This window comes from Talpa occidentalis, unplaced genomic scaffold, assembly GCF_014898055.3.
Source record: "Talpa occidentalis isolate TD23 unplaced genomic scaffold, MPIMG_talOcc4v2.1 talOcc4.8, whole genome shotgun sequence".
In the NCBI taxonomy this organism is placed as follows: Eukaryota; Metazoa; Chordata; class Mammalia; order Eulipotyphla; family Talpidae; genus Talpa; species Talpa occidentalis.
This window is the reverse complement of record NW_023605194.1, coordinates 41,020,170-41,046,311: the sequence shown is the minus strand read 5'-3', so window position 1 is coordinate 41,046,311 and position 26,142 is coordinate 41,020,170. Positions and strand designations below refer to the sequence as shown.

Here is a 26,142-nt window from a genome sequence, read left to right as displayed (position 1 = left end):
CGGCTTGAGCTTGTTTTATTTGTTGAATACTCCTTCCATTTTGAAGGAGTCCATTAACAAGTAGAACTTTTTCTTTTTTCTTTTTTTCTTTTTTCTTATTGTCCATTATTTCATATGTCTATTTAACATTAGGGTTACTTTTTTACTGCTCCATAATATGTGAACCTTGTTCACTCACCCTCCACCAAACTTCTGGTGCCAGTACCCTTTTTCTATCCTTTCCTCTCTCCCCACTGTTCCCTTTGACAACCAGTACAATTTTCCTAATCTAAGAATTGTTTTTGCTGTGCTTTGACAGTATTTTTTTGTTATTTATATTCCACAGTTAAGTGAAACCATTTAATATCTATCTTTCTCTTTCTAACTTATTTCACTTAGCATAATCACCTCAAGCTCCATCCATTTTATCCCAAATGGTATTTCATACATGTTACATCATTTTTCATTTTTGTACAATGTATGAGTATTCATCTTGGTTATAGTCCCCATACAATTCCCACTCTCCTTGTTTTGATCGTACTGCCTCCTCCCCCTGCCCCACTGTAGTGTGTCTCTGGTTTATAGTTGCTTGTTGATTTTGATTTTTACTTTATTATAATTTGGTTTTTTCCTGGTTCCTTATTTAGAAGATGTGGTACATATACACAATGGAATATTACTCAGCAATTTAAAAAGATAAACTCATGCAGTTTGCAGCAACATGGATGTAGCTGGAAGGGATCATGCTACATGATCGAAATAAGCCAGAAAGAAAAGGAAAAACACTGGATGGTCTCACTCATAGCAGGAATTTAGAATACTATACTGTTTTCATTATTGTTGCTGTGCTTCAAGTCAGGGAATAGAATACTTCTGTTTTTCTTTTTTTCCTCTCAGGATTGCCTTGGCTGTTGTGGTTCCATAAAAATCTTACAGTTGTTCCATTTCCTTGGGGGAAAAAGTCCTTGGGATTTAGCTAGGTATTATATTGATTTTGGTAATATGAACATTTTATTTTTTTTTTTTATCTTAAATTTTATTTTTATATTCCCCCATACAATTGCAAACGCCCCATTCTGACCCCAATCCTTCCCCTCCCACCCCCACCCCCAAAAAGTGTCTCTGGTTCATAGTTTTTTGTTGATTTTGATTTTCACTTTCTTATATTCATTTTCCTGGTCCCTTATTTAAGTTTTCTAGATTCCTGCTATGAGTGAGACCATCCGGTATTTTTCTTTTTCTTTTTGGCTTATTTCGCTGAGCATGATCCCTTCCAGCGCCATCCATGTTGCTGCAAATTGCATGTGTTTATCTTTTTTGAATGCTGAGTAATATTCCATGGTATATATGTACCACATCTTCTTGATCCAGTCATCTACTTTTGGGCATTTGGGTTGTTTCCAAAGCTTAGCTATTGTAAACAGTGCTGCTATAAACATAGGAGTGCAGGTGCTCTTTGGAATTGATGTTTCTGTGTCCTTTGGGTAAATACCTAGGAGTGGAATTGCTGGATCATATGGAAGCTCTATGTTTAGTAGGTCCAGAAATCTCCACACAGCTCTCCATAGTGGTTGGACCAGTTTGCACTCCCACCAACAGTGCAGAAGAGTTCCTTTTTCTCCACATCCTCGCCAACATTTGTTGTTGCTAGTTTTTTTAATATGTGCCATTCTCACTGGTGTGAGATGGTATCTCATGGTAGTTTTGATTTGCATTTCCCTGATTGCAAGTGATGTTGAACATTTTTTCATATGTCTGTTGGCCATTTGCATTTCCTCTTCAGAGAAGTTTCTTTTTAGCTCTTCTGCCCATTTTTTGACTGGATTATTTTCTTTGTTGTTGCTGAGTCTCATCAGCTCTTTGCAGATTTTTGTGATCAGTCCTTTATCATTAGTGTTGGGTGCAAAAATGTTCTCCCAGTTGGTGGGGTTTCTCTTTGTTTTTGTTATTGTCTCTTTTGCTGTGCAGAAGCTCTTTAATTTGATGTAGTCCCAGCTGTTTATCTTTGTCTTCACTATCACTGCTTTGGGTGATGTGTCTGTAAAGATGTCTTTGATGTGCAAATCCCGTAGTGTTTCGCCTATATTTCCTTCTATGTATTTTATGGTTTCAGGTCTTATGTCTAGTTCTTTAATCCATTTTGAGTTGATTTTTGTGTATGGTGTGAGGTAGTGGTCAAGCTTCATTCTTTTGCATGTAGCGACCCAGTTTTCCCAGCACCATTTATTGAACAAACTTTCTTTGCTCCAATGCATAGTCTTTGCTCCTTTGTCAAAGATTAGTTGACCATAAATCTGTGGGTTTATTTCTGGATTTTCTATTCGATTCCATTGGTCTGTATGTCTGTTCTTGTTCCAATACCATGCAGTTTTGATGATTATGGCTTTGTAGTATAGTTTGAAGTCTGGGAGTTTGATGCCTCCGTTTCCTTCTTTTTTTTTTCAGTAGAGCTTTGGCTATTCGGGGTTTTTGGTGATTCCATATGAATTTCATCAATAATTGTGGTAATATGAACATTTTAATGATATTTATTCTTCTAGTCCTTCAGCAGGGGATCTCTTTCTCTTTTTGTCTTCTTTTATTTCCTTTAACCGAATTTTATAATTTTCAATGTGTATATATATAGGTCCTTCAATCTAGATCAAAGAAAATTTCGTTGTCTTTTGGAATTTTTACAGCTTTAGTTTTATATTTAGAGCCATAATTCATTTTGAAGTATTTTTGTTCATGGTGTGAGAAATGGATTGAAGAGTTTTTGTTTTGTTTGTGATTATCCAATAATTCTAGTGCCATTTGTTGAAAGCTATTTTTCTCCATTAAACTACCTTTGTACCTTTGTCAAATTTCATTTTTATGGATTTGAAAGTTCAGAAATAAATCCATGTATTTATGGCCAATTGATATTTGATAAAAAGATCAGTACAATTCACTTGAGAAAGATTTATGTTTTAAACAAATGATGCTGGGAAAGTTAGATCTTTACATATAAAAGGATGAAGTGCTGTGCCCCTACCCTCACACCATTTACAGAAATTTTGGTGAGACTGCTTAACAGTTGTATTGATGGGATTATAGAAGGGCACAACTGCTTTATATTGTCTCGTGATTGCACAACAGGCTAAAGATAGAGTTATCATATGGCCCAGCAATTATAGTTAGGGTTACCATATGCCCAAGAAGAAGAAAACATAAGTTTAGATAAAAACTTGTACGTAAATGTTCATAGCATCTTCATTGATGATAGCCAAAAAGGGAAATTAACCCAACTGCCCATCAATTGATGAATGGATAAACAAAATGTGGAGTACACTTATAATAGAGTATTATTTGGCAATAAAAAGAAATGAAGTACTGATTCATGTCACAATATATATGAACCTTGAAAATACTGTGTTAAGTAAAAGAAGTCACTTTCAAAAATCCACCTATTTTATGACTCCATCTATGTGAAATGGCCTGAATATGCATATTTATAGTAACAGAAAATACATTAATGGTTGCCTGAGCTTTGTGTGTGGACAGGGGCTTTGTAGGCTCTGATGGCTTAGTGTTGAGGGTTTATTTTGGTTGGTGTTGAAAATGTTCTGTAAGATTTATTTGGTGATGGTTGCACAATTCTGATTTTACTGAATACCGTTGAATTGTATACTTTAAATGTGAATTGTAAGGTATGTAACATGTATTTCAGAAAGGCTGTTATGAAAAAAAAAATCCAATGATATGTTTAACTCTTTGAATGGAACTTTTGCATATATGTGACCTTTATTATGATAAAGTAAATATGGTCATTTTTCCACAGCTTTTGTTTGTCATTATGCTGATCTTGCAAATGTTATAAATATCTCTTTTGTCAATACCACTACTAATATCAAGAAAATAGTCTTTTGGGCCTCACCTGGTAGCCTAGGGGTTAAGTCTCAACACTATCACTGCTACCACCTGAATTCTATCCAGGGGGACAGGACCTCTTCTATCTTGCTGGCTGCTCCCCTCAGCAGTGTATTTTATTTCAGTAAATCCTCCCACTCTGTTCCCCACTCTGTCTCTGGTGAATCCTTTCACCCCCTACACCTCTGGCCTACACCCCAGTTCTTCCACACAAAAATAGGTAAAATCTTCAAAAAAAAAAAAAGAAAATAGTCTTTTTCACATCAGAAATCTCATAGTGGTAGATATTAATGTTACACAATTATACTTTTTAATTGAAAGCTCAAATTTTATTATTAGCAATAAATCCCCATAGTTAATTACTTTTTTTAAATGACAGGCTTATTTTTTTTATTTGCTTGCAAGTATACATAGGCCATATACCTAAATCTGAATAAGTATCATTTGTCAGTCATAATTGCAAATAAAGAGTTTTCTATAAACAAGGCAGTTATAAATAAGGCAGTTTATGTAGAAACTCAACTGTACAAGTGCTTAACCTCAGAAAATCATGTATTTCACTCATGCTTTTACTTTCTTACAAGAAAAAAGATGTGAATTTAATGGTCAGTGTTTTATAAAACACTTTTTTTTGGTGTTTCAAAAAATTCTTAAATTGCTGTATTTTAAAAAAATGTATTCATTTGTATATATATTTACATCATTGTTCATTTTTAAACAATGTTTGCTTCCCCCCCCCCTCAGGTGTAGTCCCCATAGAATTTCCTTCACCAATTCACCCATGCACCATCACCACAGTCCCCTGTGTTCCTCTCTCCCTCCCTCTGTTCCCTCTCCCTCCTCCTCCCCTGCAGGATGTCTCTGGTTTATAATTGTCTGTTTGTTTTGCTGTGTTTTACATTGTTATTATTTTTCACCTGATGTCTTATTTGGTTCCCCTGTATTCCTCCTGTAAGTGAAACCATCTGATATTTTTCTTTTTCCTTCTGACTTATTTCACTGAGCATAATCCCTCCTAGCTCCATCCATGTTGCTGCGAATGGCATGAGTTTACCTTTTTTGATTGCTGAATAGTATTCCATTGTATATATGTACCACATCTTCTTTATCCAGTCATCTATTTTTGGGCATTTGGGTTGTTTCCAGGTTTTATAAATTGATGTATTTTTAATGAGCATAGGGTTGTGAAGAACTCAGTGGCTTACTGATAGAGCTTGGTTCTATTGCCTTTATTTATTCTCAGATATCAATAGTTTTATCCACCAGTGAATTTCCCCACTATGTGAATTTCCACTATGAAAGCAAACGTCAACACAGTAAAAAAAAAAAAAAAAATTATTGTGAAAATTGGGTTTACTTGGTGGATCCTCTGATAAGTTCTCAGGATGTTGCAAGAGTCTGCAGACCTCCTTCAAGAATAACTAGATTCTTAGTGGTCTTTCTATACTTTTATCCTCTTTCTAAAGCTACAAGTCCGTATTGCCAGCTGTTCCAATATATACCTCTATGTGAATATCCTCATAATTCCATGTATCCAAGCTCAATTCACCATTCTCTGACTTTTAACTTTGGATGTGCTCCTATTTTCATATATTATGTTTCTCTATTAGTGACATAACCATTCATTGGTCAGATGACTATTTACATTATCATCATACTCAACATACATTCTCCCTCACCTTCTACACATAATCAATCCCAGGTCTTGTTCTTTTGCTTCCAAAATTTTTTTTCTTTAATCTGTCTTCTCCTTTCCTGAGAATTCTTAGTGTTTACATTTCTACTTCTTTTCTATTATGCTACAACACCTGTTAATTGGTCTTCCTGTGTCCTGTCCTTGTCCTCTTTTTGTCAATAAATGTGAAAAATCTTAAGTTTTATTGCATTTGCAAGCCAACAAATTAAACTATCACAGTTTCAAAGATGTTGACAGAAGACAAGAACCACCTGGGCAGAGACACAGGAATATTTTATTCAAGGCACAGTAAATGGTGAGTTCCAGATTCTCACTACTTGCCTCCCTACTCAATGTGGAGATTGACCCAGGTTGAAGCTATGCTCACAGAGAGTTTGCATCACTATTGAAGAATCCTGAACTTTGGAAACCCCAATTTTTTAAAGGCACTACTTGGAAATCTGCCTGAACTTTACCCTGAGATAAAGCCATAAAATCTTTATCTTCTAAGTGTGTTTGTTATATAAACATTCTTAAAAATTGAGAGTCCAGAACAAAATCTGGTATCAACCTTGATTAAAAAAAGTGATAGATTCATGGAGAATTTTCTCCAAAAGTTACTTAATTTTCTGAACATTGTTGCCAAAATATCTTCCTAAAATACATTTATTTCTATTATATAATCTCTGATCCCAGAATATTACATTAGAATGTGTAGATTCATTGAGAAGGAATAACTTTTTTTTTTTAATTATAGATGTATTTTTTTTTTTAAAGATTTATTTATTTATACAAGCACTGGGTACAGTCAGAAGCATGGGAGGGTGAGAGAATTCACCAGAGACAGGGGGGAACAGAGCAGGCAGACTGACGAAAAACACTGCTGAGGGGAGCAGTGGGCACAGCAGGAGAGGTCTGCAGGCCATGTGGGACCCTCACCAGCAGCCGGGGATTGAACCGGTGCTGCAGAGGCTGCGGGCAGCTTTGCAGCTCAGCGCTCAACCACTGCGCCACCAGGGGAGGCCCAAGAATAACTTTTTAATACATTTTTAGGATAAATGTTTGTCTTATTTTTATTTATTTTTTATTTATTTTATTTTTACTTTCTCATTTTGTGTGTGTATATATGTGTGTGTGTATTTTTTTATTTCAGTTATCCACAGAGGAAGAGAGATTAGATAATGATCCCATTTGTCCATTATCTTGCTTCAATAATTATCAGTATTTTGCCAATTTTGTTTTATCTCTTTCTCCTATGAAGAAAATTCCAGATATCTTGTCACTTTTTATATAAATCCTTTAGACTACCTCTCAAAGAATGGCACTTTAAATAAAACCCACCATACTATTATTACCTTACAGTATTTATTTCTCAGTTATTTAATATCCAATTCAGATTCAAATTTTCATAATTGTTTCAAATATATAATTTGTGATAGGTTCATTTGAATCAAGATGTGAAGAATTGGGCCTCCCCGGTGGCGCAGCGGTTGAGCACTGGGTTGCGCAGCTGCCCGCAGCCTCTGCAGCGCCGGTTCGATCCCGGCTACTCCCCGGCCATCGGAGGAGGGTCCCACATGGCACATTGATTCTGGTGAATTCTTACATCCTCCCGCGCTACTGACTGTACCCAGTGCTTGTATAAATAAATTAATTAATTAAAAAAAATATCTGAAGAATTAAAACATTGTTTTTTTATTTTATGTCTTCTAGCTAGTAATTATACTGTTTCACTCCTTTTAGTGGTTTTTTTTTTTAGAAACTTGGTTATTTATTCCATAGAATATCTTACTTTCTGAATTTGGTTAATTCATATTTAATATTCATGTATAATTAAAACTAGAAATTTGATTAGATTCAGCTTTCATTTCTCTAGACAAGAATCTTTTTAAAACAGTACTCTATTACTTCTGTTGTATCTCATCTGTAACCTCTCTCATTTGGGTTGTTCCTTTAGTGATGCTAAGATTAATGAATGGCTTTAAGTGTAGTTTCTATTTTATATAGAATTTTTTCTATATTATTTTTTAATTGGCTGTTTTTGCTATATGAGAAAGTTTTTAAAGAATATGTTTTAATAACTGATCTTACCAAATTCTTTATACTATTTCTAATAATATTTTAGTGAAGTCTTTTCAATGACCATTATAGAATAGTGTTGCAAACTTGGGCTTGGTTAGTAAAATGTCTACATTTATATTCTGAAGAGGTTATTTACTCTTTCTGTGCCTCAGTTTCTTTCATCTATAAAATGAAGGTCATAACTACCTCTTAGGTAGGGTTCTTAGGAAGATAAAATGTTATTTCGGATAATATACAGGAAGTATTGCAAAAGTTTCCATTTCTTTTGCAGATTTTAACATTATGCTTTTACCTTTTAAATATTTTTAGTGCTTTATTTGATTTTAGTGCATAATTATCCTGACCATGATACTTTTAAACAATAGCAATAATAACATGCAGCTTTCAGTAACATTAATAGCTAATATTTTTGAATGTTTTATTCTTGTTTAATAATAGGTATGTTTTAGGAATATGGACAGATATCATCAAATAAGTTTTTTTGTATCTGTTGAAACAACCATGTTATTTCTCTCCTTTGATCATTTACTGAGATACAATTCATCAAATACCTATTGAATATTTACTGTAGGTCTAATGTTCAAGGGAATAAGAACAACAACAAAAAAAGTTCCTGTATTAATGGAATTAATGTTTTAGTGGGCGGAAGAAATATAATGAATGTAATATGTAGGTAAGTTAGAAGGTGAACAAAAACAGGGATTGAAAGTGGAATCATGTGGTTTTGGGAATCTTGGAGCAAAAAGAACATTTTACAGTATTAAATAGGATATATTGGACAGTTTCATTGAGTAAGTGAGATTTGGGTAAAGATTTTCAAGATGAGGGAAGATTCATCTGATGGTTGGGAAAGTCCAGTCTTTTAGAGGTTGTTGTCAGCTACATACTCGCCCAGAGAATTCTCTCAATAAATACCCCAAGATTGTATGGACTAATTAAATTAAAATAAATGAACAAACAAAATACTTGTATACTATAGTAGTAGTCCTGGAGTTTTAATATTGTTAATAAGTGATTCTATATCACTAAAAGAACATTCTCGTTGAAATTTATTTACTTATTAACATCTTAGCAAATCCTTATATTTTACTTACATTACCTGTCAGGGAGATATGTCAAAGGAAATGTGAGAGAAGCTTTAGAGAGGTTCCCTACCCCCACACTGTTTTTCCCTTGAAGCTATTATCCTAAAGGAAAAAAGAGAAATCTATGGTGTGAGTTCAGGTTTACTACTGTAAGTGTTTAAGAAATGGCCCTGTTGCCATGACAACAAATTCATGAATTTCAAGTGGAAATTTTTCAGCATATGGGACTGATAAAATTGTATCATCTCGATTCTTTTAGTATAGAATCATTGTCAACTTAAAATGAATTATAAAAACCCCATTAAAATTAATTTTAAATGTTCCTGTGATACTGTTTATTATAACTTAAAATTATACCGAAAAATATACTTACATAGATCTGTAATGCAGAAAGTTAAGCATTTGATTTAAATATTTTAAAAATTATTTTTCTGTACTATATATTTGCTTAATCTGTACTATATATTTGCTTAAATGATAAAGAAAGTGATAAATAGTTTAATGTGTTGGGAGTTTTTGACAATAGAAAATGACCTGCTACTTTACAGATTCCTATTGCTTTAAATGCTTTCTAACTTCAGTGGAGAAAAGCTGTTAAGCTTTAAGTGCTCTGTCATATTTGCAGGCTTTTATAGTAGAGGAGAACAGCAGTGAGCAATGATGATGGAAAACGATGGCAGGTAGACTTAAAACACCATAAAGCACAGACGATTGTCTGTAATGCCTTGAATTGAATCCTTTTTGAATGAAATGATCAGCCATATGTGCCACCCTTATGGACCCTGTAAGAAGAGGAGAAGAAATGTGCCCTAATGCTAACTGTGCATGAAATTGCAGTGTTAGGAGATATTGACCAGATGTTTCAATCTCAACAAATAGCTTGTTATGTGACTGAGTGAAAATATCTTTTGCTGCTTTGATCACATACACCTTGAAGGAAGGGGTAATTTAATAGAGGCTGTCATAGTTCATCATTGTCAATAAACTTTGACTTGACCTTTGCCTTATATTTTTGATGTTGTTGCTGATAGGTGTTGATGGGCCGATGTTTACTGCCTTGAGGGATTTTGCTTTTTATATCCTGTCTGCTAGAAATAGTAAAAGAGAAGGATTTTCTCATTTTTGTTGCTCTTTGGTTATTAGTTGGTATGCTTCTTTGTGAATTTTTGTAGAAAATCTGCAGTGTGCATCGCAGGGACCTTCTTACTCCAAAGTGTACAGTGATTTTTCTCAAAAAGTTTCTTACTTTAGTTACCTTTCTGTCCTAGTTTTTATTTGCTATAATACATTTCTATGATGATTGTTGGTTTATTTACAGTACTGTTTTCTGTTTCTTCATAGATGTAAGTGTTCACAGGTTCTCTTAGAAACTAACCATAATTTCCTGTCTTTTACAACTGAGGACAGTGATAGCTAGAGAAATATTTATTTATACAAGGTCACATGGTTACTTTTTCCCAAGCCATCTCTCAGAAGTCTGAGACACACTTTCCAGTACAACTTTCTTTACTGTTCTTTCTTTCATCATATATAGAGAAAGAATTGATACTGTAACTTCTAAAATCATACAGACTCTAGCTCTGCTCTCAACCTAACCTCTGTTTCTTCATCTGTGAAATTGGATAGTAAGTTAATCTACCTCTTGTTCGGTGGTTCATATAACTGAGATAACAGTAAAGGACTAGCATAATGCCCAACATATTACAAGTACTCACTAATTTAGCCTTTAACTATTATTGATGTTCCTAATTCCTCTTTGGCTAATTCTAGTGGGGTTTTTTTTTTGGGGGGGGGCTGAATCTTTGGTTTATATTTGCTTTTAATGCAACTTTTCTTTTAAGCTGACAGGGAAAGTATTTAGTGTACATGGGGAAATAATGAGCTGATTTTAGAAATCAATTTTAAGTTATGATAAATATATGGATTAATAAAAAGTCCTTTAATTCCAGAGCAATATTGGTACCATCTCCTTTGATTTAAAGTTGTTTGAGGGTTATAGGGAAGGAATTTTCTTTTACCCTCTGAGGGTCCCTGTGTGGGTCTAAAAATTTAACTGAAAAAGCATACAGATTTATTTAATATAAAATTTATTTGACAGGAGAACCTTCATAAGGAAATGAAGACCACCATAAACAGTTTGACCCAAGTATTTTATGCTACGTTTGATGACTGGCCATTCGATAAAGATACAATAGGTTGGAGAATATAAAGCAAGTTTAATAAACTGAAGGCCTTTTTGTTAGGATTTTTCTGGCATCACTTTGTATACATAGATAAAGATGTTCTCTTCCTGCAGCTATATGGAAGGGAAAGGTCAAAGTTACCTTCCTCCTTCTGCCATTTTCTCAATTTCCTTCATTCTAACATTTCATAATTTGGAGTAGTGTGTCGTGAGCCCCATCAGAGTCCTGAACCCCATCAGAGTGTCGCTGTATATATTTGCAACATCATTCCACAGTGTAAGGGAATACAACAAATTCAACTGGTATTGTGGAAAAACTATATTTAATTCTGTGAAGACATTTTCTAGAAGATTTTAAGCTTTAATTTCTCTTAAGAGATCTCTTTATATTCCAACCTAAAAGAAAGATTTCCCTGTGCATAAGCAAGAAATGAAAAGCAAAAGTAGGCATGATTTTTTAAAATCTTGAGAGAATACAGAAGTAGAATATGTACTCTCCATTTGATAGAAATCTTGTTGCTTACCCAAATGCCCAAAAATCGATGACTGGATCAAGAAGATGTGGTATATATACACAATGAAATATACACTGTTCAGCAATCAAAAAAGATTAGCTCGTGCCATTCACAGCCACATGGATGGAGCTGGAAGGGATTGTGCTCAGTGAAATAAGTCAGAAGGAAAAAGAAAAATATCTAATGGTTTCATTTATAGGAGGAATATAGGAGAACCAAATAAGGGATTAGGGAGAATAATAATAATAATAATAAATAAAAAAGGAAATTAGCAGGCAACTATATATCAGAGACATGCTGCAAAGGATGGGGAGGCAGAGGGATCAAAATGGGAGGGAAGAACACAAGGGACTATGGTAATAGTTCACAGCGGAATTGGTGGTGGGAATTTTACAGGGAATATATCTGAGAGGAGAAAGCATACAAGCATACACTGTACAAAAATGAACAATGATATAATATATATAAATATTAAAAAATGTTAAATAAGAAGATATAAACATAAAAAAAATAAAAAGTCAAAAATGTAAAAAAAAAGATATCTTATTGCTTAAAGACTTCTGGTGAAAGTCAGATTGAATAAAAATATGAAGTCTGATAAAACGCACTGTATACAGGGCCTGTTACTTTTATCACCAGCTTTGCAGACCTTTGGAAATAAATTAGGCCACAAATTGTTGATAAATTAATTGAGTAATGGAATCAGATAATGTAAGTTATAAAAAAAACTTAATGTATGCAGTATTGTTAAAACGAATAAATAGCCTTGGGTTAAATGGTTTTCTTGGTTAATTTGGTGCAATCCTATAAATTTGTTAGTCTTCAGCTTAAAAAAGAAAAAGGCTTCCTTACTGGCCATAGCTGTGTTCTTCCTTATATCTCCCCAACACTTTTGTATGAGAAGCTTTTAGGAACCTGGTTGAATCTGTAAGTTTTCCCCTCTGAAAAATATATTAAGATTTCCTTGCAATTTCAGGGATGTTCATGAATTTACCCTCCCATACATACCTTACCCTGATAGAGGCCCATTGACCTCAAGCAAGCAGATATAAATAAAATTCAAATTCCTTCTATTATAGCTATTTAATAATTTAGAACAGGCAGACTGACTGAAATACACTGCTGAGGTGAGCAGCGGGTGAAGCAAGAGAGGTCTGCTGTGCCATGTGGGTAGCTCCCTGGCTGTCCAGGGATCAAATGCATTCTGCAGAGGCTGCAGATAGCTTTATAGTGCTGTGCTTAACCCATTGTACCACCAGGGAAGCCTGCATCTGAACCTTTTTGTGATCCTTCTTCCTTTGAAGAATATCTATCCCCCCATGTCCTTTAATTCCTACAAGTTTTCAACTTGGACAGTTTCTAATATGGATTTCTCCCACTATTTGAAAATAGAACATTCCACTTGGTATAATTTAGTAGCTTATTTTTTGTCTCTTGGAATGCAGTTACCATTAATTCATACCAAAAAGTTTTGAGTGTTCCCAGAATCAAAAAATAACCCACCAAGTCATGCCAAATGTGAACATTCTACTTTCGTATATCGGTGATATTTTCCTTAGGAAATCATTGACCACTCCCCAAAGTCCAGTGTAGGTGCTACTCCCATGTGCTTCAGTAAATAAATAGACAGCTAGAGATAGCTATTATTTTATAATAAATAATAATGTACTTATGTCTGTAAATTTCATGTAGCCCTAAACTGTAAGCTTTATGAAGAGAGGACTATCACTTTCTTGTTCACTTATTTGACAAAGTGGAGGCAGAATACAGAATATAGCAGTACTCCTTCTGGATGTGAAAATGTACCGTTGACTCTTTCAAAGAACTCAGAAAAACAGAGTGAGAAGTTATAATAAGTAGAATCAATTTTATGATGAAATTGATAGTTTGTTGTGGCAACATGATACATGGGCATATAGACTCTAGTGTTCAGGAAACACTTGCCCAAGAATGTGAGACCCTGATACGGAAGTAGGAGGCTATGAAGAACATGAGATGATATGAACAGAATGAAGTATTCATTGCACTGGAACATTGCATTCAAGAGATTAAGAACCATAGAATAAATCTGGAGAAGCAGTTGATGGTTCAATCATAAAATTGTTTCTGTTTGAACTTTTCTTAAGAGAAATGGGTAGCTATTAAAAGACATTTTTGAAAGCTCACTTACTGTGTAGTTGATTCGAGGGAAACACAACAGAAGGTAGGTAGATGAGTTAAGAAGCTTTTGCAAATGGTTGAGGGAACAGAGAATGGGTCATGACTGCTAATCACATAGGTTTCTTTTGTGATGCAATATCCTGGACTTAGTAGTGATGGTTGCACCACCTTCAGAATATACAGGAAGCAGCTAGCTAAACATGGTAAATTTATTGTATGAGTGAGTGTATTTCAACAAAAATGTTTGTAAAGAAATCTTATAGTAGTAAAATGGAAAACAGTAGCATACACCATGGTGGTAACAATGGAGGAGATAAGAGAAAAATTGAATTGTGTAGATTTTAAGTGGGAAAAATAGGATACATAGCAATTTGAATATTTACATCCGAAATGTGGAGAGAGTTGTAAATAATCAATAAACTAGAGGTGAGGAGTCTCAATGTCTAGATGCTAATTGATTTCATGGGGCTAGATTAGATAATATCCATAAAAAAGTTTATAGAGTGAGAAGAGCAAATAATCCTTGGTCTATATCAGTGGAACTCTAGGGGCTGGGAAGAAAAGTAACTTGCAAAAAAGATAAAGTACGACAAATATTTATGGAATGAATTGAATGAAGATTTATTTAAAATTATTTTTATCATATCTCAGTGCCCTGTTTTTATCATCAGTCCTCTTTACCAGGTACTGCCTTAGGCACTTTGCTTACATTAGCATATTCAGTTCTCACAATAATTCTGCAAGAAATATAAACTCTTGATAGAGAACACGTATTTACTATCATATGACAAGATGAATATGGCTCATATTTACATACACACAGACACACACACACACAAAGTCTAAAGTTTATGGGGGTTTTTTCCTACTAGGCAAAAATTTCCCCAAATCACTTATGAAAAATAGATGTTAACAAGTATTTAAGAGCAAAAATAACAAAAGAACCGCTGTTGGAGATAATAGTAGGATTATTGGGAGTCAATTTTTGTTAATAGGGTGCTTGACAACAAGTGAAATGGAGCAATTTTGACAGGAAAGGAAGATTAACTACTAGTTATCGAGGGAGAGTGAATTTTCAAAATATTTATGAAGATTTTGTTTTACTCCATTTCTCCTGGTAGCATAACAATCATATGAGAGAATCAATCTTTTAAACTATGTGATATATACTATTTTCCTAACCAACCTACTTCGGTTTTGATTTCCTCATCACCCTTTGCAATCAGCTTGTTCCTGTTACTTCCCAGCTTTGACATTTAATTTCTTTTAGTTGTGCTTTATGGTTTTCCTGATATGCCTCACTGGGTTTTCTGGTACAAGATTTCTCTATCTTTGACTTATCCTGTGACTATTTTAGTATGTATGTGTCGTTCTTCATCATTTTGTTATAAATTGAATTAAAGTACATCACATTTTCTTAAAAGTGACTGGCTCTTGAGCATCATTGTCAGTTATATTATTTAAATATTTTACTTTGGTAACAAAGAAAAAGTTTATTTGGAAGGTGATGTTAACATGAATAGAAATCTTTCCATAGGTTGTTAAAGATTTGATATCAAGCTTAATGTCATTTATTCAGACCCTGTTAAAATTCAGTAATAAAATTTCTCTTCTTTCTCTCTTATCTTAATGAGACATCTCTTATCTCCTTTCCTTAGAAATCTCCGTGTGTACCGTTTACCTACAGAATGCTGTCTAAACTTAAGATGACACTTAATGATCTGGTCTATATTTTGTCCCATTAGTCTCGTTCCTTCTATATAGCAGCTGTGTTACTATACTCCTCATAGTCCTTTATTTCTCGTTTTCATTGTTTTTGTTAATAATATACTCCTTTATTTCTCAAACTATGCTGAGGCCCCTTGGGTGCTATAGCAAACCCACACGGAGTCCAGAGGACATTTTAAATTTTCTAAGAAAATAATGGTATCTATCAGGTACAGCATGAAGCATACTAGCTCAATATTTTAGTTTTGACATTATATTACATTTCTTTTGGTGGTATCATATATTTTTGCAAAACTGGGGTTTTGGATGGTCTCTGTGATTTAAAATAAAACAAGTGCTACCTAAAAATCATTTTGAAACTGAGAATAGTGGGTTGGTAACCAGTCACATTCTATGGTTTGAGAATTTTTACTGCAAGCCAGATGCTAAATTGTTGGAAAATAAATACTTAGTTTAGAACTAACTACTTAATAAATGAAATTATTTATTGCTTAAGGAACGATAGTAAAATTCTTAAGCGAGGAAGTAGGCATATGCTCTATGCCTTTCTTTTCTTCCAGCTCATAGCCATTTTTTTAAATTATACTTACTCTTCCAAGACCAGTTGATAACATCACCCATTTCTGGAAGCCTTTTCTGAGGCTGTCATTAATCTTTCTCTTGGGTTTTTTCTGGTAACATTTTGCTTTTACTCTTGCTTTTCTAATTGAATTCACATATTTATTAAAGTTACCAAAAATGACGGTAGCTTTCTTGTTCTCCATTTAAGGACAGGTTTTTACAGTATGGTTAGAACACTTTCACACTTTATAAGTTAGAAGTATTGGAGTGTAGCAGTGTTGGATTCCTCACATTGACTTACCTCCCAACCTTTGACTTTTCTAGTTCTAGTTTTCTTTATAACATTGACTATAGCATCCACTCTTTGCCATCTTTAAAAATTCCTGTTAAGGGCCTCCCCTGGTGGCGCAGGCTGTTGAGCACCATGCTGTGAAGCTGTCCACAGCCTCTGCATTGCCAGTTCGACAGTTCGATTCCAGCTGGTGGGCGAGGGTCCCACATGGCGAGCAGACCTCTCCTGTCTCGCCCGCTGCTCCCCTCAGCAGTGTGTTTCATCAGTCTGCCTGTTCTGTTCCCCACTCTGTCTTTGGTGAATCCTCTCACCCTCTTGCGTATCTGGTGTGTACCCCGGTTCTTGTATAAATAAATCTTTTTTAAAAATTCCTGTTAAGGTTTTTATTGCAATTATATTGAATCTATGAATCAATTTGAGAATTGCTATCTTAAAATATTGAGCTTTCTAATCCATGCACATAGTATAACACTCCATCTATAATTTTTCTCAGCAAACTTTTTTATTTTATTGAGGTAACATTTGCAAACTTCTGTAGTGTTCTATGTATAGGTGTTCCACATGCTGTCTTAAATTAGTCCCTATATGTTTCATTTTTTTAGGCTGTTGTAAATAACACTTCTTAAGTTCAATTTTCAACTGTTTTTTGATGGTATATAGAATTACATTAGATTTTAGTAAATATTTTTTTAAATTATTTTCTTACATCAATGTTAATTTTTCCACAGTTTGATTTCACTCCTCAGGTGTTATCCTTGTAGTTCTCCCACCACCACACCACCTGTGATACATCACCATAGTCCCTTGTGCTCTCCCTCCCTGTTTTGACCCCTCTCCCTCTACCTCACATGTTATATGCCTCGGGAATATGGTCAGCTTGCAAGTTTTGTCTTTTTCCTGACCTTTTGTTCAGTTTCTCTTCCACATATAACTGAAACCATCCAATATTTATCTTTTTCCTTCTGACTTATTTTGTTTTTAGCATAATCCCTTAGATTTTTATATATTGCCTTTGAATCCTGAGACCTTCACAAACATAGTTTATATTTAAGAGCATTTGTATAGATTTTTATGATTTCATTTATTTCTTAAGTATGCACGGATTGGTATCCAACCAAAGCCTCAAGAGTTACTGTGGATGAATTTCAGCTCATTCCTCCTTGAAACTTTTTTTTTTTCTTTTCAATTTCTGCTTTCCTGTCTTGGACACATATCTCTGTCCCCTGATTTCAGTGAGAATGCCAAGCTGTCTTTGACTCTTTCTTCCTTACACCATGCTATTAGAATTGCTTTTTGGCCAAGAGCCTGCATGATATCAAAACTCACTCTATCAGAGATCACCATCTTACTCTGACTGTTGTCCAGAGTCTGAGAACTCTATATTTGCTTCCTTTTGGTTTTCTTTTCTAGTTATTCATAGCAGGAAGTTAATTCTGGGCCCTGCTGCTCCCTCAAGGCCAGAGTGGAAGTTAAAGATAGGTGTTTAAGGATATACTATACATATATTATCAAAGAGAAGCTGAGCAATTTTTTTTTAGCTTAAAAGAAGCAGCATAATCAAAGATTGTGAACAAGATTGAATCTCTTTCCTAGAGAATCTGAAAATGTAGTGGTTGTGATTTTGTATTAGGGACACTTATTTTCAACTTTTTGCTTAGTAGACATGAATTAGTAGGATGAAAGGAAATAGATTGGTTGCGTGTTGGTACATTGTGTTTGAGATAAAGTTAGATGTATACTAAAGAACTGACAGTCCTCTTAGCAGATACATTTACGAGTCTCTCAATTTTGAACATCAGTTTTGACTTTGATTTTAACATCTTTACTTAGCTTATGTGCTTTGGGGCAGTAAACATGTCTTCTTTTTTTGTTTATCTTCTTTAGTTTACTAAACTCTCACTTTAGATTGACTAACTCTTGAGTAGATATCACTGATCTGTAGTAAAGTTCTCATATTTAGTCAATCCTTGCTATGCTGATATCAGAAATAGCTAGAATGTTAGCAAGTTTCCTATGATAAAATACCCAGTTGTGGGTATGATGAATATGATGAATATTTTTATATTTGTCCATTTTTTGCCTTCTAGATCCAAGTAATACTGATTTATAATAGAGAATTCAATTAATTTAAATCCTAATTATGGAAGGTTACAAGTCAGATTTAAGTTTGGTAGTAAGTTTAATAGCCCTTTTTTCAGATTATGCTTTAAACTTGTAAACTTTTATCATAATTAGTTTGAAATACATTATAATGACTTCATTTTAATTGAGTGAAATTTCATATTACTTTAATAGCATATTAATTTATTTAAGTAATCATAGTAAAGTTTGCAATTAACTTTGTTTTTTATATTTTACATAAAGCAGATATGGTTGATCATTTAACATTGATTTTTATATTAATAGAAGTAAATTATTAAACAATACATTGATATTTTCTGTTGTTTAATTTATATTTTCCCTGAGCATGGCTTAAAGATTTAAAAGTCTAATGGGGGCCTCCCCTGGTGGCACAGAGGTTGAGCGCTGGACTGCAAAGCTGCCCACAGCCTCTGCAGCACTGGTTCGATCCCCGTTCACCGGCAAGGGTCCCACATGGCGCAACAGACCTCACCTGCCGCCCGCTGCTCCCCTCAGCAGTGTATTTTGTCAGTCTGCCTGTTCTGTTCCCCACTCTGGCTCTGGTGAATTCTCTCACGCTCCCGTGAATTTATACCCAGTGCTTGTATAAATAAATAAATAAAACCTTTTAAAAAATGCTGTATGATAAATAAACAAACAAACAAACAAACAAATAAATAAATATCTAATGGGCATCAATACTGATGCAATTTAAGATATTAATTGATTTGTGTGATATATTCACACAAATTGGTAGTATCAAATATTGAATAGGTTAATTTAAGATTGTCATTCTTTAAATGGAATGATTGATTTTGTTATTTATGTTTCTAACATACAGGAGAGTAAAAAGAATAGTAAAATGAACTTTATGCCCTTCACAAAGATCTAATTGTTAACATTTCAGCACATTTGCTTTATCTTTGTTTATATAAATAAATGTATACAGGTATATATGTGAAGTATTTATCCCTATTCAAGAAATTTTAAAATAATAGAATACAATTTTTTTTAAAGATTTGTTTATTTATTTATTTATTTATTTATTTATTTTGTTTCTACAAACACTGGGTATAGTCAGAAGTGCGGAAGGGTGAGAGAATTCACCAGAGCCAGAGCGGGGAGCAGAGCAGGCAGAAGGACCGAAGTACACTGCTGAGGGGAGCAGCGGGCGGCAGGAGAGGTCTGCGCGCCATGCGGGACCCTCCTCCCGTGTCCGGGGAGCAGCCGGGATCGAACCGGCGCCGCAGAGGCTGCGGGCAGCTTCACAACCCAGCGCTCAACCTCTGCGCCACCGGGGAGGCCCTAGAATACAATTTTTGATGTATAACAGAAATTACAATTTCATAGTTATTCTATTGTAATAGTGTCCTGTATAACTTTATGATTTTACTCTCAATCTAAAACCAAATAAAGGATCACCTGTGCTTGTTATATTTCTGTAGTTGACTTTGACAGTTCTTTCCACACTTTTTTCTTTTTAACGTGTGTAGTGGGAGGGTCTTCAATGAGGACTGGAAAACCTGACAAATTGTAAAAGAGCTTTAACACCATTTTTCCTGTAGGGGTCTTTCAGGGCATTTTCTTTTTTAAGAGTCCCTAATGTATTGGTAATGCTAGGTTTGACCATTTGGTTAAGATGATATCCCTTATTTCTTTCTTGGAATCGTCCATATTTGGAAGTTAAATACTTTTGGGGGCTTGAAAGGGTTGTTTCTTATATAGTATATTTTAAAAGTTATTAGCATTATTTTTTTCTATGTGGCATGGTTACAGTTTGATACTTTATTCTTCATTTCTGTTCTATATAAAAATTTTTAAAAGGTTTTATTTATTTTTTCATAGAAGAACTGGGGTATAGGCCAGAGGTAGGGAGAGAGAGGATTCACCAGAGACAGAGTGGGAAGCAGAACAGGCAGATCCAGTGAAATAATACACTGCTAAGGGGAGCAGCAGGCGAAACAGGAGAGGTGTGCTGCAGCACATGGGTTAGCTACCTGGTTGCTGTGGTGGGCCATTACAGTGGTAGCTCTGAGACTTAACCCCTAGGCCACGAGGGAGGTCCCTGTTCTATATAAATTTATCATGCTTTTTCTCATTGAATTTTACTTTCAAAAGTATAAAAGTTTAATTTTGTAAAAGTCAACTATGCCTCCAGTCTCTTCTCACTCAACATCATAGAAAACTATTCTCTTTAGTTTCTGGTTAATTCTTATGTCTTTCTTTTTATAAATTAAGAATATATAAAACTATCAACTCTAAAAGAATATCTGTATAAACTTAATGACTATTCTTAATTTTTATTGTTTCTTAAAGTATACTTTAAGAAATTTAAAGTATATTCAAATTTGTCTTTGCCTCCCCCACCCCATTCTTTTTCTGTTTTGTTTTGTTTTGTTTTTTGTTTTTTTTTTTTGTTTGTTTTTTGTTTTGTGGGACCCTCGCAGGTGGTGGCGGTGGCGGGCGAACGTGCTGGCGCTGCAGAGGCTGCGGGCAGCCTCGCAGCCCAGCGCTCAACCGCTGCGCCACCAGGGGAGGCCCTCTTTTTCTGTTTTTAACTTCACAAAATATCGTGAAATATTACATGTGGATTGATTATTCTATAAAGCTTTTCTTTGTCCTTTTTAAATTGCTATGTGATGTTCCATTGATTGGCTCTCTCATAATTTATTCAACAGTCTTTTATGGATGGACTTTTAGACTGTTTCCAACATTTTGACATTGCCAATAATGTCTCCAAGAATATTTATGCATATGTTGTTGTATATTTGCGTACATGTATCTTCATAAGTCCCAACAATCAAGGAGGATTGCTACATAATCAGGCAGTTACCCTATCTTAATATTATGATTTTCTTTGTTACTTTTTGTCTCCTTTATCCTTTTAATTCTTAAAATACATGCATTCCTTGTACACCAAATACTTGAAAATGTGATAAAATTTTAATGTTTTTTGATTTTGTAAATTGAGTATTTTTGCTAACTATAAATGTTAGAATCAAAATAGGTGGTGGCTTTCGAATAGCTAATGGAAGTGTTACTAAACCTCAGGAATTTGAGCTAATTGTGAAAGAAAACAGTGAAAAGTGTGCTTTTTTGAAAATCCACTGCTATTAATTTAGACTAAAGAAATTAATGTTTATGAGATTGATGAAAATATGAGACGTTAGAATTAGAATTTTAACACTTTCTGAATTGTTAAAACAATTTATTAAACATGAGCATAGTTTAACTTAATTTGTATGTGAATTACTATAGGTATGACAACAATAGGTGACAACTACAGCTTGTACCATATTGTGTGCTGAGCACTATGCTAAGCAGTGTATGTATATTAACAAGTTATTTAATTTTCGATGATCTTATGAGGTGTATTTGTAATTTCTCATCCCCCAATATATAATCAAGTAAGTTGAGGAATAGAAATATTAAGTGACATTTTCTTCTTCACAGTTGAAAGTGGTAGAGGCAAGTCTTGAACCCTGAGTGTCCTCAATATATAATATACTTAAATTAGAGCCTGGATTTTTAATGACCATGCTATACTGCTTTTTATTTTCCCGTATAAAGCCAGCATTGACCTAAGGTCTATTGAATTTAGATTCTGAGTTCTTAACCTCTGCATTCTATTTCTTCTCCCCAAAGCAGTATAAGAAGACTTTATATGTTTGTTATATTAAATTTACTATCATAAAGTGATATTATAGGATTGAAATTTCCTCATAACAGTCTAAATTTCTATCACAGCCATCTCTTTTGTGCCACTGTCCATGACAGAACACTGAAGTATAAGAACCATTTTTCTGACCCATTAAAATTACTTATGTCCTATTTTTCAGTGGATGATTCAGCAGCCACACAAAGCAGCAACATTTTTTGGATGCATTGGGACAGATAAATTTGGGGAGATCCTAAAGAAGAAAGCTGATGAAGCTCATGTAGATGCTTATTATTATGAGCAGAATGAACAACCAACAGGAACTTGTGCTGCATGCATCACTGGTGGCAACAGGTCAGTATAATTCCAAAGGAAGCCCTGTACCACTTAAACATTGATAAAATCTGAAATCCAATTTGAATTTGGAATTTAGCTTCATATTTACAATTGCTATTAAGGTTTAAGAAACATTTTCCTTATATCATTTTTTCCTTTTTAAAAAAATTTCCCTTTGTTGAACCTGCTGTGATCTTCATGACATATTTAAGTCAAGACTACTTTTTGTAATCAGGATCAGAGAAGAAAAACTTTTTATTCAATGTTTTCTTGCTAGTTTCTTGCCAAAATTAATATTGAATTTTTTTTATCATATCCTGACATTGGAATATTCAAAAACATACATATATTTTACATATGTACTTTTAAGACATAGAAAATACTACATTATATCCAGTCTCATGAATTATGTCATTGAAAGCATTATTGACAAATAGTCGTCTTTCCATTATTTAACAACTTCATGTTCAATGCACCACTCAAGAAAAATCCCACTGCAGTTTTATACAATTTTATTTATTTAAAAATTCTACTTTCTATGAATTCGAAATATATTTCTCAGTGCCTTCCATGCATTGGTTGTATTTGTGCTTATTGCAGGTACGTTCTTGCATTATTATCATCATTATTGCTCATCAACATATGCTTTTTTTCTCCTTTGCAAGAGAAAAACAAAATAAGTTTATTAACTATTGTTGAAACACAAAGATTCTCTCTTTTTAAATAGTAATTCACTACAATTATATTTTTTGTAGTTATAAATATTTAATCTGCCCTCCATTTTCTGTCTCATCCTTTCCCTCTTTTTTATTTGCCTCCTTTGCCTTCCTTTATTTCTGCCTTTTACTCATTTTCCCTTGCTTCATTCCCCTTTCTTACCCCCTTTATTTTTGTTTACTCCTTAACCTTTTGCAAATGTGTAGTAATTAACCTGACACTTGTCTGAGCAGTAGTCATTTAATAATTAAAATGTAATTTTCAAAATTATTTAGAGTGCCAGTTATTTTCAAACCATTCCGGTAACTTTATTTTTCATGTATAGAAGAACTATGATTTTAAGGTTTCAATAAATAAAATCATCCATTGTTCAAACATTAAGATATATTTATTGAGACCTTTCCCCTTCTCAGTTTTATGAAAACCATCTTTAATATGCAAGTGTAATTTTCCCATTAATGAGAAATGGATCAAGTTTTGCCTCTGATACTACTCACCTTTAGCAAAAAAATTTGCTAAAATGTTTTCAATGCTAAATCATTATTTCAAAAAAGTCATGGTAGTACTAGGTATCCCAAATGTCCATTGCTTAAATTGTGTCCTAATATTACAATTATGGTCATCAGTATGCTTCAGATAATACTGGCAATCAGTGACTGAAAGGTAACCCTCGCTATATAACTCATTATTCAAACTGTGGAACATCACGGATTTGATAAATTGTTTCAGATAGGACTGGTCACTCATACTTCCACTAGTCAAAATTGAGGACTTAGAAGTTTGGAGAATGCAGTATTCTTCTTAATCTAGATTCTCACTGGATTCTCTGGGTATTAAGAATTGTTGTGTTTTTCTTTTGAAGAACCTGTGTAGTTTGTTATCAAAGAGTTTTATTATCAAAATAGAGTTTAGTGGCTTATACCAGAAGTGTTTGCTTTTATAAAGTAACCACTTTTGTCAAAATTTTGCTAACATAAAAAAATGCTAAAGTCATGATTATTAACATGTTTTTAATAACGTAGGACTAATTATTTTAAAATTCATACTATAGTGATTTTGCATATTGATGCATATTACTTGTTTTCTTCATTTAATTGATTGTAATTATATGTATTCTTCAGCAAAATAGATGTGTAGAAATACATTTTGGAAGAGAACCAATTTATTGTTTTCTTAACAGAGAATCGAGTCATATTACTAAAAAAAACAAGTAATGAGATCATATGTATATGTGTATATGTATATATATGTGTATATATAGATAGATCCATAAATGTTCTCATTTAATTAGAAAAAAGAAAAAAATTATAATTTCAGGGCCATACAAAGAAGGAAAAGCATTATTATTGATTTGTATATAATCATTTTATTAAGTTTAATTTGGGGGCAATTAAAAACTCTGTGGAAAACTTAGATGCAATATCCTGCTTAGATTTTTTTATCTGCAAAATTGGATCATTTTAAAGAATCTTTGAGTATAGAAACTAATTTTAATTTATTCTGGTCCTTAAAAATACAATGGTTTGCACATTAATTCCTCATAGTAAATATTGTCTACAGTTATGTGTTTTGCAAAATCGATCTCATAGTTGGCTTTTAAATCATTGGATTAAATAGCTAATATAATATGTTGATATTTCAAAGCTGAAATTTTTAGTTGCATTATGTATATATTGCATAGCAACATAGTAGCTTTATTTCTTAACTAGATTTGACCTATAAAAATGTGGAACAGATTATCTTATCATTATAGTATCAAAGGAAAATGCCAGATTCTTAAAATGCCGGGTGGTATTTAGAAAAAGGATTGATATCGCTATCTCAAAGGCAACATAGAGATCTCAAAAAGCTCTCAAAATAAAATTTTATTTACATTTATTAAATCCAATGTGCAGCAAATTTGAATTAAATTCTAATGTAAAACCAGATTTGCAAAAAAAAATTGTTATTTTACTTTATAGCAATGCATGAGGAAGGAGTATAGTATAAGTAAAACCAACTTGCTTTTTATTTTTGTTGTCTTAGGTCCCTTGTAGCTAATCTTGCAGCTGCCAATTGTTATAAAAAGGAAAAACATCTTGATATGGAGAAAAACTGGATGTTGGTAGAAAAAGCAAGAGTTTATTATATTGCAGTAAGTGTTTACCTAATTTAAATTTCTAGTACATATTTACACTATAAATTATAATTGGTAGCTGGTGTACATTTTTAAATAATTATCTCTTACATATCCTGAAAATTATTTGCCTATTTCAATTCATGTGTTAAGTTCACTACTACAAATACAGAACTGAATTATGGTCACTCTATGGTAACATAATTTGTGATTTTTACATTCATATACACCCCATTTTGAGTTCAGTATACATAGATGTTTTATAACCAAGAATCAAATTTTGTATTAAAGAGTTTTTTAAGATCTTTTGAAGTAATTCTGCAAATTTGTATTTTATATTTTTAGGCTACTTGTGAATGATGCATGCACTGTGTGGGAAAATATTAGTATTGTAAATACACAGTGCAGTTTGAGCTTATTTGCCTAAAAAAACCTTAATTGCTGTTTATTCCATAGTAATTACCATGACACCTTTTAATTTAATATTTCAGAAACATTGATCGTGACAAATCTCTTAAATCTGGGAATAAGGGCAGCATGTAATTTGAATTATTAAGTGTTCTGACATAAAAATAATTGGTTAAGAATTCATTTCTAAAATAAGACTATACTAAAAATCCTGAATTAATCACTCATGAATATTTTTATTTAATATGAGTTATATGTGGTTGATCACAAATATGCAGATACCTATGAAAAATTAAAAGCATCTGATATGCATATAATATATGGTTTTGATATGCCAGCTGATGCCATTCACTACCTGAGCTCTAAAACAGCTTGTAAGATGTGTAAAAAATTGATTATCCAGTAGGATCGTGTTTATTGAAAATATAATTATTTCTTTTCAGTCCAGTGTTAATGTCTTCTACAGCATGAATATGTGTGCTGGTATAGGCCTTACAAGGTTGTTATTGAATCCTCTGTATAGCATTTCCTGCCTCTTTATAACTGTCAGGTAGTTGCTTACATTGAGAAGATTATACAGAAGAAAATCGTGTTACCTTTTCTGCCAATATGTGGGGAAACCATTCCAAAAATTAAAGT

General features: G+C 33.4%; 1 protein-coding gene, 1 long non-coding RNA gene and 1 pseudogene across 3 annotated transcripts in view; 1 reads left to right on the top strand and 2 right to left on the bottom strand.

The window, feature by feature from the left end:
• LOC129145054 (uncharacterized) overlaps positions 1 to 13,643 on the bottom strand; it is a 70,666-nt gene extending 57,023 nt beyond the window's left edge. Inside the window, exon 1 of the long non-coding RNA XR_008550082.1 lies at positions 13,577 to 13,643. This is a non-coding gene — a long non-coding RNA (uncharacterized LOC129145054). The remainder of the gene's footprint in view (positions 1 to 13,576) is intronic.
• The window catches only part of ADK (adenosine kinase), a 430,089-nt gene that overhangs the window by 173,352 nt on the left and 230,595 nt on the right, over positions 1 to 26,142 (top strand). For both annotated transcript variants that reach the window (XM_054690530.1, XM_054690531.1), the window contains exons 5-6: positions 22,108 to 22,280; positions 25,005 to 25,113. In XM_054690530.1, the coding sequence (XP_054546505.1) occupies positions 22,108 to 22,280; positions 25,005 to 25,113 (282 nt within the window). The remainder of the gene's footprint in view (positions 1 to 22,107; positions 22,281 to 25,004; positions 25,114 to 26,142) is intronic.
• Positions 19,765 to 19,821, bottom strand: LOC119234950 (U7 small nuclear RNA; annotated as a pseudogene).